The sequence below is a fragment of the Pan paniscus genome, chromosome 21 (genome assembly GCF_029289425.2).
Source record: "Pan paniscus chromosome 21, NHGRI_mPanPan1-v2.0_pri, whole genome shotgun sequence".
NCBI lineage: Eukaryota > Metazoa > Chordata > Mammalia > Primates > Hominidae > Pan > Pan paniscus.
In genome coordinates this window covers 41,722,907-41,745,125 of record NC_073270.2, presented here as the reverse complement: position 1 = coordinate 41,745,125, position 22,219 = coordinate 41,722,907, and the positions used below count along the sequence as shown (strand labels likewise).

The 22,219-nt window shown below is 43.2% G+C and overlaps 1 protein-coding gene across 5 annotated transcripts in view; it reads right to left on the bottom strand.

Annotated features, from left to right (window-relative positions):
* The window catches only part of CNBD2 (cyclic nucleotide binding domain containing 2), a 74,446-nt gene that overhangs the window by 21,652 nt on the left and 30,575 nt on the right, over positions 1 to 22,219 (bottom strand). For all 5 annotated transcript variants that reach the window (XM_008957245.4, XM_055104819.1, XM_034947020.3 and 2 more), the window contains 3 exons: positions 19,897 to 20,035; positions 12,275 to 12,389; positions 711 to 888 (listed from right to left, as the gene is read on the bottom strand). In XM_008957245.4, coding sequence (XP_008955493.2) covers positions 711 to 888; positions 12,275 to 12,389; positions 19,897 to 20,035 — 432 coding nt within the window. The remainder of the gene's footprint in view (positions 1 to 710; positions 889 to 12,274; positions 12,390 to 19,896; positions 20,036 to 22,219) is intronic.

The window sequence follows — 22,219 nt, the reverse complement described above, 5'->3', positions numbered from 1 at the left end:
TCTGTTGCCCAGGCTGGGGTACAGTGACATGATCACAGCTCACTGCATGCAGCCTCAACTTCCTAGGCTCAAGCGATCCTCCTGTGTCAGCCTCCTGAGTAGCTAGGATTACAGGTATGTGCCACTATGCCCAGCTACAAAAAATATTCTGTAAGTGTTAACTATAATTATCATTATCTCATTTAATTGCTGGCTTGCAACAACCCCAAGACTTAGATGCTATTATCTACCAAGAAATACAGCTTAGAGAGGTCAAGTCCCTTGCCTGGGGACACAGAGCTAAAATAAGTGGCCAAGCCAGGATTAATTCCAAACACAGGCTCTTATCTACTATGCTGTAACTGCCTTCCTTAGATGGACAGAATTTTCTGAAGCAGCTCAGAATCAAAAGGGCCCAGAAACACACAGACTGACAGAATGTCAGAGCCAGAAGATATGTCCAGCCCCTTCTTCCTTAAATGGGTTACTGAGGCCCTGAGAAAAGAAGTGGCTGAATGCCTGACGTAGCCTTGTGAGTTACAGGTGGAGAATGCAGGTCCTGGCTCTCAGACCCAGGACATCTCTAGGTTGCCTCATGCACAACCCTTTGGGATTGACCTGTGTCCTCCACCTTTGCCCCTTATCCGCATCCCTGACATTCTGCCATATAAGTATTATCTCCCTTTGCAACCACAATCTGGACCCATCTATCTGCCAAGGGCTGAGCTTACTGGATCTTCGGGCCCAGCATCTTGGGGAGAGTGTCTCCTGAGGTTCTGATCTTCCTGCTGAAGCTTGTCCCCTGTAGCCCACAGGCTTTTTTGAGATGCAGAAGTTTCAAGGAGCTAAAGTCTTGCAGAGGATATGATTTGATCTGGAATTCCTTAAATCTTTCCATAGGAGAGTATTCTGTTAGAGAAAGCACAGGAAAAGATACTTATGGATCTTTGCATATATGATGGTTATGGTGGTAGTAGTTGAAGCTTATCACAGGAACCTGCCTGGATGGTCTAGCACATGGGGAAATTTTTTTTAAAAAAAAGAAAGATAAAACACTGTGGCCTCCATGTAATGTCCCTGGGTGGCAGGCCCTGCGCTAGAGCCTTTACATCTATTACATCTGGAGAAAGGTGATTAACACACTTTAAGAGATAAGATGAACAGCAGAGAGCTCAAGTCACCCAGAAAAAGGTTAAAGCTTGGATTTGAACTCAGGTCTCTTGGATTCATTCCATTAACAGACCATATTTATCCTGGCCTTCAAACTGGGCTTTCAAATTGGGGCAGAGTCAGCAATAAGAGATAAATGGATGACTGGTCATGGAACTTTGGACAAGTCATATAAGCATCAGAGCCCTCATAGAACTATTGTAAGAATTACAGGCTGTGCATGGTAGTTCACGTTTGTAATCCCAGCACTTTGGGAGATCAAAGTAGAGGATCACTTGAGCCCAGGAGTTCAAGACCAGCCTAGGCAACATGGCAAGACCTCATCTCTACAATAAATTAAACAATTAGCCAGGCATGCTGGTGCACACCTGTAGCTCTAGCAACTGGGGACACTGAGATGGAAGGATTGCATGAGCCCAGGAAGTTGAGGCTGTAGTGAGCTGTGTTTACAACACTGTGTGCAGTCTGGGCAACAGTAAGACTTTGCCTCAAAAAAAAGAATTGCAGATAAAGTATGTGATATGCCTAGCACAGCGCCGGCATATAATAGGCCCTCCATGAGAGTTATTTAAAAAGATCACCAAGAGCCAGTTGCAGTGGTGCACACCTGAGTCCTAGCTACTCAGGAGGCTGAGGTAGGAGGATTGCTTGAGCCTAGGAGCTCAAGTTCAGCCTGGGCAACATAGAAAGACCTCATCTCTTAAAATGAAATAAAAAAAAACTCGAAGGAAATATAATTCAGAAATACAAAGGAGCAAACTACTCAGCATGCTAAGTAAAAGAAGCCAGATACAAGAGTCCATACTGTATGATCTTTATTTATTTATTTATTTATTTATTTATTTATTTATTTTTGAGAGGATTCTCGCTCTGTCGCCCAGGCTGGAGTGCAGTGGTGCGATCTCTGCTCACTGCAAGCTCCACCTCCCAGGTTCACGCCATTCTCCTGTCTCAGCCTCCCGAGTAGCTGGGACTACAGGCGCCCGCCACCACGCCCAGGTAATTTTCTGTATTTTTAGTAGAGACAGGGTTTCACCGTGTTAGTCAGGATTGTCTCAATCTCCTGACCTCGTGAGCCACCTGCCTCGGCCTCCCAGAGTGCTAGGATTACAGGCATGAGCCACCACGCCTGGCCTGTATGATCTCATTTATATGAAACCATAGGAAGACAAATCTAACCTATAATGATAGAAAACAAATCGATGGTTGCCTAGGGCAAGGGTGAGGGGTAGAGATTGACTGGGAGGCGGCACAAGGGAACTTTGTGGGGTGATGGAAATGTTCTATAACTTGATTGTAGAGGTATAAATTTGTCATGGAACTATGGCCAGGCACAGTGGCTCACGCCACTGTAATCCCACGCTTTGGAAGGCCAAGGCAGGAGGATTGCTTGAGCTCAGGAGTTCGAGACCAGTCTGGGCAACATGGCAAACCCCCGCCTCTACAAAACATACAAAAATTAGCAGGGTGTGGTGGCATGTGACTGTAGTCCCAGCTACTCAGGAGGCTGAAGTGGTAGGATTACTTGAGTCTGGGAGGTCAAGGTTGCATTGAGCCATGTTCATGCCACTGCACTCCAGACTGGGTGACAAAGTGAAACCTTGTCTCAAAAAGAATTTTTTTTCTAATTTGTGATTTAACTATACACATAAAATATGTGCACTCTATTATATAAAAATTATACGTCAAGAACATTGATTAAAAAAGAGATCTCCAGCCGGGTGTGGTGGCTCATGCCTATAATCCCAGCACTTTGGGAGGCCGAGGCGGGCAGATCATGAGGTCAGGAGTTCGAGACCAGCCTGGCCAACATGGTGAAACCCCATCTCTACTAAAGATACAAAAAATTAGCTGGGCATGGTGGTGCATGCCTGTAATCCCAGCTACTCCAGAGGCTGAGGCAAGAGAATTGCTTGAACCTGGGAGGCAGAGGTTTCAGGGAGCCAAGATCGTGCCATTGCACTCCAGCCTGGGTGACAGGGCAAGACTCTATCTCAAAAAAAAAAAAAAGAAAAAAAAATCTCTAGTATGAGAATCAACTCTTCAAATTAATGTCTTTTGTTTGTTTTGTTTCGTTTTTGTTTTTTTGTTTTTGAGATGGAGTATTGCTCTGTCACCTAGGCTGGAGTGTAGTGGCTTGATCTCGGCTCACTGCAAGCTCTACCTCCCAAGTTCACGCCATTCTCCTGCCTCAGCCTCCCAAGTAGCTGGGACTACAGGCGCCCGCCACCATGCCCGGCTAATTTTTTTGTATTTTTATTAGAGACAGCGTTTCACCGTGTTAGCCAGGATGATGTTGATCTCCTGACCTCGTGATCCGTCTACCTCGGCCTCCCAAAGTGCTGGGATTACAGGTGTGAGCCACCATGCCTGGCCCCTCAAATTAATGTTAATGGGAATAAATCCAAATTCCACCAGCAGTAGGTCTGGCTTAACAAAACACATATAAAAAGCCCTGAGTTTGATCTTTCGGAAAGGCACTTCAACAATATCTACCAACGTTTTAAATGTATGTAGCCAGTATGCACTGGATTAACTATTTCAGGGGTCCCCAATCCCCTGGCCATGGACTGGTACAGGTCCGTGGCCTGTTAGGAATGAGGCTGTACAGCAGGAGATGAGTGGCAGGTGCATGAGCATTATCACCTGAGCTCCACCTCCTGTCAGATCAGTGGCGGCATTAGAGTCTCATAGGAGCACAAACCCTATTGAGAACTGTGCATGAGAGGCACCTAGGTTGTGTGCTCCATCTAATGCCTGATGATCAGAGGTGGAACAGTTTCATTCCAAAACCGTTACCACCTGCCCCCATCTGTGAAAAAATTGTCTTCCACGAAACCAGCCTCTGGTGCCAAAAAGGTTGGGGACCGCTGAACTATTTGATCCAGTAATTCTCAGAATTTGTCTAACAGATTTCCTTGCACACAGATGCAAAGATAAACACACCAGGAAATCTGCCACAGTAGGGTAAACATTTGAAAAAGAATTCAAAATATCTGTAAAAGGTAATTAAATTAATTACGATATATGCATATAATAGAATAAAACTCAACCATTAAAAACATAGATCTAGACTTCTGCTTTTGCTTCCAGCCAAGATGGAATAACAGGGACTAAGTTTTCTCTTCTACTTGAAAATATTGGGCAACATTTATGGAAAAAATTGTTTTAAAGACATTGAAGGATGGATGCGGTGGCTCATGCCTGTAATCTCAGCACTTTGGGAGGCTGAGGTGGGAAGATCCCTTGAGGCCAGGAGTTCAAGACCAGCCTGAGCAACATAGTGAGACTCTATCTCTACAAAAAGATAAAAAATTAGGTGGGTGTGGTGGCTCATGCCTATAGTCCCAGCTACTCAGGAGAGGCGGGAGGACTGCTTGAGCCCAGGAGGTCCGGGCTGCAATTAGCTATGAATGGGTCACTGCACTCCAGCCTAGGTGACAGAGTGAGACCCTGTCTCAAAAAAAAAAAAAGACATTGAATATCAGGCAATAAAGGACAATCATCCATGATGCAAGACAGAAAACAAATGAGGTGAGCCCTACTACTGCCCCAGCTTGCTGCCTAAAGATTTTCTGGGCCGTGGTGCAGGGAGGGGGAACTCAGATGGAGCCCAACAATCTCCTTGAATTGATGAGACAGAAGACATAGTCAGGGGAGGGCAAGGCAGCTAGAGTCCACAGAGCAGGGAACCAGAGAAAAGAGAGCTGCATAGAGACAGAACTCCAAAGATCTGCAGAGAGTTTCCCCTGAAGCTCAGCTGAGTATTAATCAGCACATGTGTATTGGGAAACTACCAGTGGTAGGCAGCCTCTGAGATGGCCACCAGTGAACTCCACCTCCTACTAGTCACACACTTGTGTAATACCCTCCCATTAAGTGTGGGTTGGGCTCACGTCTAACAGGATACAGCAGAAGTGATGAGATTTTATTTCTGAGATTAGGTTATAAAAAAACTGTGGCTTCCATCTTGGGCATGTTCTCTGTTGCTCTCTCTCATTCTTGGGAAGCATGTCATCAAACTGCCCTGTAGAGACACCCATGAGGCCAGACACTTGGCCAATAGCCATGTGAGTTAGCCTGGAAGCGGGTCCCTCCCAGATGAGCCTTCAGATGAGACCACAACCTGGCTGACAATGGCAACCTCAAGAGATTTTTTTTTTTTTTTAGATGGAGTCCAGCTATGTTTTCCAAGCTGGTCTTGAATTCCTGGACTCAAATGACCCTCCTGCCTCAGCCTCCCAAGTAGCTGGTTCATAAGAGGTCTTGAGTCAGAAGCACCAAACTAAGCTATGCCCAAATTTCTGACTCACAGAAATTGGGAGAAGTAAATGTCTGTTATTTTAAGTTGCTAAGTTTTGGGGCAATTTGTTACACAGTATACTACCCAAGGCTGGGGAAAGAATCACCCCAAATGATTAGAGGGATAAATCATCAGAGCTCAAACAGGACCAGAAATAGTCCTGTTCCCAATAACTAGAATAGAAAACCTCTCAAGTCATGGGGCATTCTGAAATACACAAAATGGTTTTACTTCACGAATGGGAAACTAGCTCTAGATTAAACACTGTTCTGACCCCACATAACAAATTTAAAAGCTAGCCTTGAAAAGATCAAAATACTTCCAAGTAACTACATCTTAACGTTCAGAAATATTTACAGGAATAAAAAATATGCAGTACCCAAAATTCACATTTTCTAGCATCCTATTAAAAAATCATGAAGGACACAAAGAAGTAGGAAAATATAAACTATATGAAAAGGAAAAAAATGAATTGAAACTGACTCAGAAACGACACATATGATGGAATTAGTACATAAGGGCATTGGAAGAGCTATTATAATTATATTCCAAGGAAAAAATATTGTGTATATTAAGTAGAGTTGTGGAAATTATAAAAAGACCCAAATCAAACTTTGAGATATAAAAACTAAAATGTCTAAAATGAAAAGTACACTAGGTGGGATTAACAGCAGATTAGACAATGCAGAAGGAGGATTAGAAAACTTGAAGACATAGCAATAGAAACTATCCAAAATGTCACAGAGGAAAAAAAAAAAGAATAAAAAAAATGAACAGAACATCAGTGAGCTGTGAAACACAGCAATCCAATATACATGTTGCAATCCAATATACATGTAATTGGAGTTCTCAAAGTGGAGGAGAGGGAGAGACAAATAATTTTTTTGAAAAAATCATGGTCAAAATATTCCAAATCTGATTTTAAAAATACAAACCCAGGAATCCAAGAAACTAAATGAACCTCAAGCACAGAAACATGACAAAAATTATACCAAGGCACAACATAATCAAATTGCTTAAAACTATTGATAAAAAAATTCAAAATCAGCCAAAGCAAAAAGGTACACTGTGTACAGAAAATATACAAGGTTATATAAAGAGGTTATACAAAAATAAAAATGTTGGCCAGGTGCAGTGGCTTATGCCTGTAATCCCAGCACTTTGGGAAGCCAAGGCATGTGGATCACTTGAGGTCAGGTGTTTGAGACCAGCCTGGCCAACATGGCGAAACCCCATCTCTACTAAAAATACAAAAATTAGCCAGGCGTGGTGGTGGACACCTATAATCCCAGCTACTCGTGAGGCTGAGGCACAAGAATACTTGAACCTGGGAGGCGGAGGTTGCAGCTAGCCGAGGTTGTGCTATTGCACTCCAGCCTGGGCGACAAGAGCAAGACTCCATCTCAGAAACCAACAACAACAACAAATACAAAAATTAGCCAAGCATGGTAGCGCATGCCTGTAGTCCCGGCTATTCAGGAGGCTGAGGCAGGGTAATCGCTTGAACCAGGGAGGTAGAGGTTGCAGTGAGCCGAGATTACACTGTTGCACTCCAGCCTGCGTAACAGAGTGAGACTCTGTCTCAAAAATATAAATAAATAAATAAATAAAATGTTAACGGACTTCTTGTTGAAAACAATAAATAAAAATATGAACGGATTTGCTGAAAACAATGCGAGTCAAAAAACAGACTTTAATGCAACATCTTTAAAGTAGTGAAAGAAAAAACCTGTCAACTTAGAATTTTATATCCAGCAAAAATTTCTTTCAAAAATGAAGATAAAATAGTTTTCAGACATAGAAAAGCTGAAATAATTCATCACTAACAGACCTGAAATACAAGAAATGTTAAAAGAAGTACTTCAGGCAGAAGGAAGTGGTTATTAGGTAGAAATCTGGATCTATACAAAGGAACAAAGAACATCAGAAATAGTAACTATGTAGGTTAACTTAAGAGTCTTTTCTTATTATTTTTTAAATATACTAAAAAGATACTTGTTTAAGCTGCGTATGGTGGCTGATGCCTGTAATCCCAGCACTTTGGGAGGCTGAGGCAGGTGGATTTCCTGAGGTCAGGAGTTCAAGACCAGCCTGGCCAACATAGTGAAACCCTGTCTCTACTAAAAATACACAAAATTAGCTGGGCATGGTGGCAGGCACCTGTAATCCCAGCTACTAGGGAGGCTGAGGCAGGAGAATCACTTGAACCCAGGAGGCGGAGGTTGCAGTGAGCCGAGATCGCGCCATTGCACTCCAGCCTGGGCAACAGGAGCAAAACTCCATCTCAAAAAAAAGAAGATACTTGTTTAAAGCAAAAGTAATAACCATGTATGGTAAGGTTTTTAATATACATTAAAGTATAATATATCACAATAGCATAATATCTAGGAGGAGAAAATGGAAATATATTGTTGTAAGATTCTGATTCTATACATGAAGTGGTATAATATCACTTAAAGGTAGACTGTGATAAGTTAAAAGTATATACAATGATTGTAAAGCAACTGTGAAAATAATACCACAAACAGCTAATAAGGCAACAAAGAAAATAAGATTGAATTATACAAAATACATAATCCAAAAGGCAGGGAAAAACAGAAGAAAAAGGGAATAGGTGTGACAAATAGAAAAAAAAATAGCAAGATGGTAGAGTCAAATCCAACCATAATCAATATTAACATTAAATGTCAATGATTAGACATCTCAATAAAAATTGGGTCTTTCAGCAAGATCCAATTATATGCTGCATTTAAGAAATTCACTTTTACATATAAAGACACAAATAGGTTAAACACAAAAGGATGGAAAAAGATATACCAAACTAATACTAATCAAGAGGAAGCTACACTAAATCAAAAGAAGTGGCTGAATTTACATCAGAAAAAGTAGGTTTTAGAGCAAAGAATATTACCAGGGACAAATAAGTTCATTTCATAATAATTAAGAGTTCAATCCCAAACATCTATGCATATAATAAAAGAGCTTCAAAATATATGAGGCAAAACAGACAGAAATACAAGGAGAAAAATGTATCTATAATTATGGCTGGAGATTTTAACAACTCTATTAAGAATTTTTTTTTTTTCTTTTTTTGAGAGACAGAGTCTTGCTCTGTCGCTCGGACTGGAGTGCAGTGGCGTGATCTTGGCTTACTGCAACCTCTGCCTCCCGGGTTCAAGCAATTCTCCTGCCTCAGCTTCCCAAGTAGCTGGGACTACAGGCATGCGCCACCATGCCCAGCTAATTTTTGTATTATTTTGGTAGAGACAGGGTTTCACTATATGTTGGCCAGGCTGGTCTCAAACTCCCGACCTCAGGTGATCTACCCGCCTTGGCCTCCCAAAGTGCTGGGATTACACGCGTGAGCCACCACGCCAGCCTCTATTAACAATTGATAGAGCAAGTAGACAGAAAGTTATAAGGGTACAGATGACTTGACCAATACTATCAACCAACTTCACCTACTTAACATTCATAGAACACTGCACCCCAAAACAGCAAGTTTTTTTCAAATGCAAATGAAACATTTACCAAGACAGACTATATTCTGGACCATAAAACAAGTTTTAATACATTTCAGAGGATTCAAGTCATATAAAGTATGTTATCTTAGAATTCAATAACAGAGGCCAGGCGTGGTGGTTCACGCCTATAATCCCAGCACTTTGGGAGGCCGAGGCAGGCAGATCACCAGAGGTCAGGAGTTCAAGCCCAGCCTGGCCAACATGCTGAAACCCCGTCTCTACTAAAATACAAAAATTAGCTGGGTTTGGTGGTGCGTGCCTGTAATCCCAGCTACTCGGGAGGCTGAGGCAGGAGAATTGCTTGAACCCGGCGGGTGGAGGGTGAAGTGAGCTGAGATCGCACCACTGCACTTTAGCCTGGGGACAGAGCGAGACTCCCTCTCAAAAAAAAAGAAAAAAAGAAAAAGAAAAAAGAAATCAGTAACAGAAAGATAGCTGGATAATTCCCCAAATGTTTGGAAACTAAACACTCTTCTAAATATTCCATGGGTCAAAGAAGAAATCAAAAGAGAAATTTAAAGGTATTTTGAACTGAATAACATTGAAAATACAACATATCAAAATTTGTGGGATGCAACTTTTTCTCTGGTGGATTGCCAGTGGAAAAGTGACAAACAAGAATTGACATGAGAAGAAACATTTACTGAGTACTTATAAGGCCTCATGCATACATCATCTCACTCTGCCTTCCTAGTAGCCTGTGTGGTAATGATAACAAACATCTGCCATCTGCCTATGCAGCCAGGTAGTGTTCTAAGAGTTTTTATATATTAATTTGCTTAATGTCATTACAATCCTATGAGGTACGGACCATTATTTACATTTTACAGACTCTGAGGGCACTGGTGCACTTGGACATAGGGCCCACTTGCCCAGTATCACATCACTAATAAGAGAAGGACCCTGTATTCAAACAGAAGCAGTGGACTCCAAGCCTATGCTCCTAACCATGACACTACCCAAGGTAGATATGAAGAAACCAGGCCCAGAGACTTTGAGTACTCACCAAAGCTACCCAGCTAATAAATGGGACTCAAACCCAGCTCTATTCAGCTCCAACCTCTCCTTTTTCCACCCTTCTCCTCTGCCACCCTGTGTTGGCCTCAGTTCTAATCTCAGGAGGACTGGCTATATCTATAAGGCAATCCTTGGGGAGGAGGGCCCAGGATACACAGATTACAATCTCAAGGGATGTGGGGGGAAGCATGCCAGTACTGAGCAGGAGGTAAGAGATAAGACATCTGAGCCACTGCAAATATCTGTTGAGGGCTGGGGTCCTTGACCCAAGTGGGTAACACAAAAAGATCTGCAGAGGATGGAAGGGGAAAAAAATAAATAAAAATGCCATTACAGAGCTGTGAGTGGAAACAATACTACCCTAGAATCAGCAAGCCTGGTTATCACCCTGGCCAGTTCTAGAGGCTGCTACTTGACAATGTCTATGTCCAACAAGAGGAAATGGAGAATGAAAAAGGCTGGAGATGTTTATGAAAGAGAAGAAAGTCTGGGCTTTGGAACCAGTTGTGCCTGGGTTAGAATCCCAACTCTACAGTCCTACATTGCTACTTATTTGCCCTATGAGCCAGTTTCCTCATGTGTCAGATGGTACAATCGTACCTTCTTAAAGAGTTATTAGGCCAGGTGCGGTGGCTCATGCCTGTAATCCCAACACTTTGGGAGGCCGAGGCAGTCGGATCACTTAAGGTCAGGAGTTCGAGGCCAGCCTGGCCAACATAGTGAAATCCCATCTGTACTAAAAAAACAAAAATTGGCCGGGCATGGTGGCATGTGCCCGTAATCCCAGCTGCTCGGGATGCTGAGGCAGGAGAATTGCCTGAACCTGGGAGGCAGAGGTTGCAGTGAGCTGAGACTGCACCACTGCACTCCAGCCTGGGCAACAGAGTGAGACTCTGTCTCCAAAAAAAAAAAAAAAAACAAAAAGAGAGCTATTATGAGAATTATGCAATATGTATAAACAGTCAAGCCCAATATAATAAACATACAATTAGAATTCAATAAATGATCACTGTTATTCATACTTGTTACTAGACGTATGAGTTGGGATAAGGCTGTGGAGAGTGCGCATACATTCACAGGCTAGGATGCGTCCAAACCACACACAGCAGCCAAAATATGTTTATCCATTAACTCTGTAATTCACTTCTGAGCACCTGCTAGATGCCAGGCATAATACGAAGCCCTGGGAATGCAAAGCCTTCATAGAGCTTATATTCTAGCAAGGGAAACAGATGTTTAATAAGCATTTCAGACTCAGTTGTATGATTTCAGTGGGGTTATATAACACAGAAGAGTACTTGAATGGTACTTGAAGGGTACCAGAATGGGATATAGCAGAAGATGGAAGATCTGGTCCAGCATGAGAAACCAGGAAGACTTCTTCAAGGAAGAATGTGTAGTCTAAGATCTCAAAGACAGAAGTGCTCCCTCTCCATGTGATGCCCTTTGCTGCCCCGGGACTCTGAAGAGTCCCCACCAGCAAGAAGTCCTTCACCAGATGCAGCCCCTCGACCTCAGACTCCCTAGCCTCCAGAACTATAAGAAATAAATTTCTTTTCTTTATAAGTTACCCAGTCTCAGATATTCAGTTATAGAAATAGAAAACTGACTAAGATACCATATGACCCAGAAATTCCACTCCTAGGCATATAGGTAATACTCAAGAGAACTGAAAAATATGTTCACACAAAAACTTGTATACAAATGTTCATAGCAACATTATTCAAAACAGCCAAAAAGTGAAAACAATCCAGATGTTCACCAACTGATAAGTGGACAAAAAAAATGTGGTATATGCATACATTAGAATATTATTCAGCCATAAAACAGAAGAAATGATATCTGCTACAACATAAATAGACCTTGAAAACATGGTGCTCAGTGAAGGAAGTCAGACGCAAAAAGCCAAATAATGTATGATGCTATTTATATGAAAAGTCCATCACAGGCAAATCCAGAGACAGAATGAATAAATAAATAAATAAATTTTAAAAAGCAGAAGAGAGCTGGGTGAATAAAAGGGTGGGGGATATGTGAGGCAAGGAGTTGATGGTCACGTGGGAGAACCTGAACAGCAAAAGGGAAAAGGCTCAATAAAAAAAAAAAAAGGCTGGAAAGGAGGGCAGGGCCTTGCAGACTGGGTTTCCACCGCTGGTAGAAGGGTGCAGATGATATACGCTGTCAGGCTGGCTGACTAGATTTCTAAGGCTCTATGGGCTGGGAACTGGAAACAGGACAGGCCCAGGCGCCCCCTGCTGTCAGACAGGCCAAGGCAGCTTACCACTCAGGCGGGTCTTCAGAGGCCTGTCATCTATCAGCTCCAGGTGCTGCCAGATCCATCTATGGTAGGAAGGGGAGGCCCCAAGGTCCAACAGCCGCAGGACTTCACAGCTGCCCTGAACACAGCAAGGGACACAGGAAAAGGGTTAACCCCTAAGGCTCCAGGTAGGCCAGGCTTTGAAGAAAATCTCTCTTAATTGCATTTTATCCCATTTTGTTTTATTTGCTTAATGCAAGTGGTTTCAGGTTCTTTTTTCTTTTTTTTGAGATGGAGTCTCACTTTGTCACCCACGCTGGAGAGCAATGGGGCAATCTCGGCTCACTGCAACCTCTGCCTCCTGAGTTCAAGCGATTCTCCTGCCTCAGCCTACTGAGTAGCTGGGATTATAGACATGTGCCACCATGCCCGGCTAACTTTTGTATTTTTAGTACAGACGGGGATTCACCATGTTGGCCAGGCTGGTCTTGAACTCCTGACCTCAAGCAATCTGCCTGCCTCGACCTCCCGAAGTGCTGGGATTACAGGTGTGAGCCACCACGCCCAGCCTGGTGCTTTTTTTTTCTTTTTTTTTTTTTTTTAATGAAAATGTTATTTACTCACCATACGAAGTTCAAGTAACTGAAGAAGCATAAGAACTAAATATAAGCCAGGCATGGTGGCTCACGGACTGTAATCCCAGCACTTTGGGAGGCTGATGTGGGAAGATCACTTGAGCCCAGGAGTTCAAGACCAGCCTGGCCAACATGGCAAAAACACAAAATTATTTTGTCTCTACTAAAAATACAAAAATTAAGCCGGCGTTGTGGCTCACACCTGTAATCCTAGCACTTTGGGAGGCTGAGGCAGGCGGATCACCTGAGGTCGGGAGTTCGAGACCAGCCTGACCAACATGGATAAACCCCATCCCTACTAAAAATACAAAATTAGCCGGGTGTGGTGGCACATGCCTGTAATCCCAGCTATTCGGGAGGCTGAGGCAGGAGAATCGCTTGAACCCAGGAGGCAGAGGTTGCAGTGAGCCGAGATCGCATCATTGCACGGCAGCCTGGGCAACAAGAGCGAAACTCTGGCTCAAAACAAACAAAACAAAACAAAACAAAACAAAACAAAATTAGCCGGGCATGGTGGCGCATGCCTGTAATCCCAGCTACTCAGGAGGCTGAGGCAGGAGAATCGAATCACTTGAACCCAGGAGGCGGAGGTTGCCATGAGCCAAGATCATGCTATTGCACTCCAGCCTGGGCAACAAGAGCGAAATTCTGTCTCAAAAAAAAAAAAAAAGATTAGCTGAATTAGCTGGGCATGGTGGTGCATGCCTGTAGTTCCAGCTACAGGAGTTCTTTGTACTGTTCTTATAATTTTTTTATAAATTTAAAATTATTCCAAAATTGAAAGTTTAAAAATATTCAAACCAGACAGAAAAACATAGAGATAAAAACTACATTAATCCTGACACCCAGAAATAACTAGTAGTAACATATTAGTGAATATTATTTCAAACTTTTCTCTATGAACATGTAAGATGTATATCTACAATTTTTCATCAACGAATTCATTTACATAAAACAGACTCTTGTAACTTTTTAAGAAACTCAATAATATATCAAATACCTCTTTTCATGCCAAACAATATGGTTCTATAGTATCATGTTTAATGGTTACATATTATTCTATGCACACCACAATTTATAAAATTAAAAATAACAAATATTCAGTTGAGCAAAAGAAGTCAGAAACAAGGAATACACACTGTATGATTCCATTTATATGAAGTTCAAAAACTTGCAAAAGTAACCTGTGGTGACATAAGTCATAAGAGTATTAAGCTTTGTAGGGGGATTTTGTCTAGGAAGGGGCACAGGAGAGCCTTCCGGAGTAGTGGAAATGTTTTTTATCTTGATTTGGGTAATGATCACTCAGGTGTATACATATATAAAAATTTATGAAGCTGTAAAGTTTAGATTTGAAATCTTTACTGCATACTTTTTTTTTTCTTTTTTTTTTTGAGCTATAGGGGAACTGCAGGTGCCAGAGAAACAACATGAGCCCGGTTTCCTCAAGTATTTAGTAGGTCTTTAATTGCATCTATGGAGAGAACAGTTCCACTATGTGTCCCCCAGTGATAAACTGTTAGAAATGAGTTGAAAATGTGCATTAAGTTTTCGATGCCATCAGGAAATCTTCTCTAGCTTTCCGAGGTCCCAAGGGTGTCCAGCCACCCGCAGCTGATTTCGCCCTCTAGTGGTAATATGAGTAAACTACAGGAGTCGGGACAGCTTGATCTCCCTCCCAGAGATGAATACTCAAAAAACGCTGGCCAGGCAGGAAAAAAAAAGAGAGAAAAGAGCAGTCCTTTAGAGGGGGCTGGTGCTTTTCATTTCCAACCAGGGTCGGGGGGTGGGGGAGGGGGTGCTGTACCAAAATATGGCTTGTTGTTGCCTGATCCTCTGAATTCTCAAAAGCCAGAAATCAGAATTTTTATATAAAATCTTCACATTGATGATTAAATCAGATTTTAATAAAACACTGTAAGGAACAAACCAGACTCATCTTCTGGCCAAGAGCTCCCTACCTTGATGTCCTTTAGTGACTTCCGCATTATTTTTCTCAGAATGAAGGCTCAGCACCGCTGCATTAGAATCCCCTACAGCACTTGCTCAAATGCAGATTCCAGAGTTAATGAATCAATCTCTGGGGTGAGACAGCAAATCTGCCTTTTTAAAAAGCACCCTATGTGTTTGTATGCTTACCAAAGTTTGAGAATTCCTCCCTCGGGAAGCACCCTACATGTCTGAATGCTTACCAAAATTTGAAAATTCCTCCCTTAGGTCAGGGGTTCTCCTACATCAGTGTACATTGGAATCGCCTGGAAGCCTTGTTAAAACACAGATCACTGAGCCCTTCCTCCTAGAGTTTTGGATTGAGTAGCTCTTGGGTGGGCCTGAGAATTTGCATTTTGAAATGAGTTCCCCGCGGTGGTTCACGCCTGTAATCCCAGCACTTTGGGAGGCCGAGGAGGGTGGAACACCTGAGGTCAGGAGTTTGAGACCAGCCTGGCCAACATGGTGAAATCCCGTCTCTACTAAAAATACAAAAATTAGCCAGGCCTGGTGGCGGGCACCTGTAATCCCAGCTACTCAGGAGGCTGAGGCAGGAGAATCACTTGAACCCAGGAGGTGGAGGTTGCAGTGAGCCAAGATCGTGCCATTGCACTCCAGCCTGGGCAACAAGAATGAAACTCCGTCTCAAAAAAAAAAAAGAAGAAGAAATGAGTTCCCAAGTGCTGCTGGTGCTGCTGGTCCAGCCACCGCACTTTGAGAAGCACTGGATTGCGGGAGGAATGCTCACTGAGTAAGCATGTACTAAACTGATTCTCATCCTTACCAGACTTTACGGGGTGAGTGGTACCATTTCACAGGTGAAGCAATGGAGGCAAAACAGATGAAGAACCACCCCCCACCCCCCGCTTTCTGCCAGTCAGAATGTAATCATTATGCTGATTAAAGAAAATATTGTAAAGGATTTCTATCCCTCACCACATATCCCCCCATCTTTTCTGGCTATATAGTATCAAAGAGCTTAGAGTTAAATTTGGAGAGATATGGCAGAGGTGATCACCTCAAAATTTTAGCACAGACGAAGCAAATATCAAGGAGGAGAAGGAACTGCCAATTGATATCCGGCAATAAATCTTTTGCTACTTATATTAACTAGACTTGATTCTGTTCTCTGGGACTGAGCCGAGAATAACAACACACACACCACGCCCCTGGTGGTGCTGGTAAGTTTAACAACCGCTCTCCTAAAAAACATATGCCTGCATATAAACCTGTTATAAAGAATGTGTTACACACAATTTATAAATAATAAAATATACCATACAGGAAATTCCATACAGCCAATCAGCTCTCACAGAATTCTTTTGTGGGTTTTGGCTGAACTCTTGTATCCATGGCCAGTTTATAGTTGCAACTCAACCATGATTGGACAAATGAAGTTGCATCCCAATCCATTCTCTTCCCAATAAATTCAATGTTATTAAATCTGACTTGTGATATACTGTTCTATTTCTCACCCTCACATAAATTATATTAAACTGAAACGTTTTTTAGCTTTAGCACTATGTACATCAGAACTTCATTTGTTCAATGGTATAACTTCTATGATGAATGAGATAATAGCTTTTTTTTTAATTAATTTTTTTTGAGACTCTGTCACCCAGGCTGGAGCACAGTGGCATGATCTCAGCTCACTGCAACCTTCACCTCCCAGGTTTAAGTGATTCTCCTGCCTCAGCCTCCTGAGTAGCTGGGACTATAGGTGCGCACCACCACGCCTGGCTAGTTTTTGTATTTTTAGTAGAGATGGGGTTTTACCATGTTGGCCAGGCTGGTCTCAAACCCCTGGACTCAAGTGATCCCGAAGTGTTGAGATTACAGGCGTGAGCCACTGTACCCAGCCAGATAATAGCTTTTATTTGTTTTTATTTATTTTATTTTTTTGAGATGGAGTCTCATTCTGTTGCCCAGGCTGGAGTGCAGTGGTGAGATATCGGCTCACTGCAACCTCCACCTCCTAGGTTCAAGCAATTCTCCTGCCTCAGCCTCCAAGTAGCTGGGATTAGGCGTGCGCCACCATGTCCAGCTAATTTTTATATTTTTAGTAGACATGAGGTTTCACCATGTTGGCCAGGCTAGTCTCGAACTCCTGACCTCAAGTGATCCACCCATCTCAGCCTTCCAAAGTGCTAGGATTACAGGTGTGAGCCATGGCGCCCAGAGAGATAATAGCTTTTAAATATTGTTAGACAATTTCATTCTCTTTGCAGTGTAGCAGCTATAGACCCAAGCCACTTTTAAATTTAATCTGCATTATAAGCATTTTCTTTTATCACTTTCCTAAGACAATCAGCAAAGCCCTAAACCAAGACCTGACTTAGGGTGTTTGCTGATTCCATTGTATAAATTATCCAACCATGGCTAATTGTAAGCTACCAACATGAGGTCACTGAATGTGGAGTGGGGAAGAGATGCTCACAATTGCATAGTATTTCTACCACAGAGACATAATAGACGTAACCTGAAGAGAAAAACTAGTAAAAATGCAGTAACATCAGTAGGAAATGATGAGTTTTCAGTATGTATTACCCTTGTTTTCTTTCTTTCCTTCTCTCTCTTGCTTGCTCCTTCCTTCCTTCCTTCCTTCCTTCTTTCCTTCCTTTCTTCCCCCTCCCCTCCCCTCCCCTCTTCTCTCTCTCTCTCTCTCTCTCTCCCCCTCTCTCATCTGTCTTTCTTTCTTAGAGATAGGGTCTTGCTATGTTGCCCAGGCTGCTTTCAAACTCCTGGGCTCAAATGATCTTCCCGCATGAGTCTCCTGAGTCGTTAAGACTATGGGCGTCAGCCACCATGCCCAGCTCCTAATTTTCCATATAACTTATTTAATTGTAGGTTTATAGCATCTAATTTTTAATAATTACTATGTTTACCAAAATTCCTGAAAATTTAACAATCAGCTCTCACAGGCAGGTACAAGCCAGTGCCAGCACACCACCAATCTTGCTTCCTCCTTTTGCCTAATGGTTCAATATGTCAGGGCTCATCTCCCACCTCACCTCCTCCAGGAAGCCCTTCTTAAAGCCTCCAGCCTTTAGAGAGTTCCCTCTCCTGAATTCTTGTAACTTGCAGAGTTTGCACCAATCACTTGGTACTTGGCATTGACACTTTTCTTTGTCTATGTGTGGAATCTGGTGGAGGAGATCTATAAAGAGAGAAAACCAGTCTTTTTCATCTTTGTATCCCTCCAGAGCCTGGACCAATGTGTCATGACCTTGGCAAAAACTCAACAAATGCCTGTGGTGGCTTAATCTGTAAGAACCAGACAGAAAGGTCAGCCCAAATCCTAAATCCAAGTTCTTGAAAATATCTTTGCAGTCAGAGAGACTTGGGTTGAACCCTGCCTCTGCACTTCATCAGCTGTGTGACCTTGGATAACCACTTCACCTACTGTGCCTCAGTTTCCTCCTCTGTAAAATGGGAATAATGACAATACTAACCTCCTCCAGGCTATAGAGACTAAAATGAGATGAAGCATGTGAAACATAGAAACTGGCATACAGTAAGCGCTTGAGAAATGGGAGATTTCCTTTTCATTATCAACCAACAGAGAAGGTGGCAAAGGACATAAAGCAATTTGCAAAAGATAAAATGTAGGTCATAAGCAAACATGATAAATCTCACTAGTAATCAGAAAAAATATCAAATCCTCAGTATGGCAGCAATTGCGACCTATTAAACTAGAAAACTTTTGAAAAAATGACATGCAAGGCTGGCAGAGCTGTGGTGGCACCAACAAAAATGTACATCCTGGACACTAGATAAGGTGGGGCTCTCCTTTTGGAATGCAATTTGTTGCAGGAGCCATAAAAATTACGATACTGAGAGTTGAGTCCAATCTCTGTCTCTGGCTGCAAGACTCCATTGCAGTGGTCCCTATACCTATGGCTATGGCCCCTTTGAATAAAGTCTGCCTTACAAAACAAAATTATGATACCAAGAAATTCCATTTTGAAACTCTACTCTGAGATGATGGGTTTATGGATGATTTCTTCCCTTTTTCCAGAAAGTTTCCTAATGTGGTCATATCACTTTTACAATTTAAAGATAATTTAAGGTTGGGTGTGGTGGCTAACATCTGTAATCCCAGCACTTTGGGAGGCTGAGGCAGACAGATCACTTGAGGCCATGAGTTTGAAATCAGCCTGGCCAGTATGACGAAACCCCATATCTACTAAAAATACAAAAAAAAAATTAGCCAGGCATGGTGGCACATACCTATAGTCCTAGCTACTCTGGAGGCTGAGGCAGGAGAATCACTTGAACCCAGGAGGCAGAGGTTGCAGTGAGCCAAGATCTCGTCACTGCACTCCAGTTTGCGGCACAGAGTGAGCAAGACTCTGTCTCAAAAATAAATAGGCTGGGCCTGGTGGCTCATGCCTGTAATCCCAGCACTTTGGGAGGCCGAGGCAGGCAGATCACCTGAGGTCAGGAGATCGACACCAGCCTGTCCAACATGGTGAAACCCCGTCTCTATTAAAAGTACAAAAATTAGCCAGGCATGGTGGCAGGCACCTGTAATCTCAGCTACTTGGGAAGGTGAGGCAGAAGAATTGCTGAAACCCAGGAGGCAGAGGTTGCAGTGAGCCAAGATTGTGCCATTGCACTCCAGCCTGGGCTGACAACAGCGAGACTCTTGTCTCAAAATAAATAAATAAATAAATAAATAAATAAATAAATAAATAAATTTAAAAGTGATCTGGCATCACTAAGATTCAACAGCCAAATGCATAATTTAAATATGCATCTATATGTAAATAAGCATGCTTAGGAGCTCAAGGCGGGAGAATCCCTTGGTCCTCTTTCTAACACAATAGCCATATATCTAATGTCTCTAGCCATGCTCTATGAGAGGCAGGCCTCTTACAGCTGGGACATGGAAACTCTGAGAAGGAAGTGAATTGCACAGGTTGCAGAAAAGAGCTCAAACTCTGACCATCAGGTCACAGGACATGATCTTAGGCATGCTCCTCAGAGGTTCACCCTCATCCCAACCCCCAGACTTTTCACCTTGCTGATAAACATGATGAAGGGTGACTCTCCAAAATCTTTTGAGATCAGCTGCCCATACGAGAACCTCTCTATCTTCGCCATGGCTACAAGCTGCCAGAGCTTCTCATCAGACCATGATGCAAACAGCTCCATCTTCCTGTGGGAAGAGCCTGTTAGAATTCATCAACTCCATCACACAAGGTGCCCAGACCTTAGCAATCTGCAGAGGGCACATACTCTTCTCCTGTGGAGGATGCCTGGGTGGAAGATTTCGCTGCTACCTGCCCGATTACCTGGCCTTGCCTGTAGCCACTCTCCTACCTGCTATCACCTTGGCTCCCTCCTCCTTTTCCCAAGGCCCTCCCCTTCAGCAAAGCTCCCCTCTTTGCGGCTGCTTAGATGCCCCTGGGTGATCCAGCCTCTGTGCTTTTCTCATCTCTGCTCCTCCTTCCAAGAATCTTCTCCTCCTCCAGCCCTGCCATCCCTCCCCACCGTGGCTCATGAAGCTAGTCCCCACTCCAGCTCACAGCTGCTCTGTCCCCCAACTTAGCGGTTCTGGCCCTACCTTTGCTTTGGGCAGCTCATCCAACCCTTGTGTCCCCCTGGCCTGTTGGCTTCAAATACTCAGCTCTGGGTCTGGAGAGTGGGACATGTCTGGACTCCACTCTTTCTGCCTGTTGCTCCCTGTGGGTGAACCCACCCCACTGTGACTGCCCCTTCCCCTGACCTTGAACACCACTTTCACAGGCTTGCCTGCCTTCATATGCTGCTCCAAGTGCTGCCAACAATCATCTCAGATTTTCTCACCTCCAACAGGTTAAGGGCTCAGAACTTAACTGACTCAGGTGGACTGAGTTCATTGAATCAGGTTAACTCAAGGTGACTCAGGCCTCAATGCGCACACTGAGTTAAGGTCAGGGCACCAGAGGTGAACACGCTCAGTGCCATGTCAGGGACGAAGGTCTGAAGACACCAGAAGAAAAGTAGGGCCACCATAGAAGAAGTACCTACCATGCACCAAGCACTGGGCCATACACTTCCCATGATCATTCCATTCCATCCTCACCATGACCTTGGGAGAAGGGTATCCTTATCCCCATTTTACAGAGCAGGAGGCTAAAACACAGAGAAATGGCGTGACCTATCTAGGGTCACATCGCTGATAACCTAAGAGCTGAGATTGGAGCCAGACCTATTTTTCCACAGTACGGAAAAAAAAAAAAAAAACAGCTCCTCCCTTTAGGACTAAATCACCACTTTTCCAGGGGATGAAGCTACCTCTCTCAGCCCCAGCCACAGGAACCAGACCCCTCGGCCATCACGCTTCTCTGTAGCTGTGCAGCCCTACAGCCCAAATTTTCAGGGCCAGTGCAGATACTTCACTGGATTTTTACTCCTTTTATATAAGGCAAATAACTGAAGAGCAATTAAATGAGATTTCACTTGCATATCCTTACATGGCCTTTCATGCACGTAAGTATTCAAAAACCAAAAATCTTTTGCTATGTATGAGTTCTGCTTTTAAATATGATACCCAGTTACGGTGCTTACTTTCTGACTCACATGTGATTGTAATTATTTATATCCTGTTATTCACCTTACTCAATATTTATTTGTTGAGCACCTGCATGTGTCTGGCAGTGTGACAACATAAGGATTATAGTAGTGACAAAGACAGCTCTATCTGGTCTCTGTCACCATACTGCTTACTGTCTGAGGGGGTATATAAACTGTAAAGAAATTACCATGCAATCAAGAATTATAGTTTGGGCCAGGCGCAGTGGCTTACACCTGTAATCCCAGCACTTTGGGAGGCCAAGGTAGTCAGATCACTTGAGGCCAGGAGTTCAACACCACCCTGGCCAACATAGTGAAACCCCATCTCTACTAAAAATACAAAAAAATTAGTTGGGAGTGATGGTGTATGACTGTAATTCCAGCTACGTGGGAGGCTGAGGCAGGAGAATTGCTTAAACCCAGGAGGCGGAGGTTGCAGTGAGATGAGATCATGCCACTGCACTCCAGCCTGGGCAACAGAGCAAGACCCTCTCTCAAAAAAAAAAAAAAAAAAGAATTATAGTTTTATAGTTTGGGCTGAGCAGGGGGGCTCATGTCTGTAATCCCAGCACTTTAGGAGGCCAAAGTGGCAGGATCACTTGAGACCAGGAGTTCAAGACCAGCCTGGGCAACATAACAAGACTCCATCTCTACAAATAATAGAACAATTAGCTGGATGTGGCAGCACACCTACAGTCCTAGCTACTAGGACCACACTCTGTTGCCCAGGCTGGAGTGCAGTGATGCGATCACAACTCACCACAGCCTCGAACTCCTGGGCCCA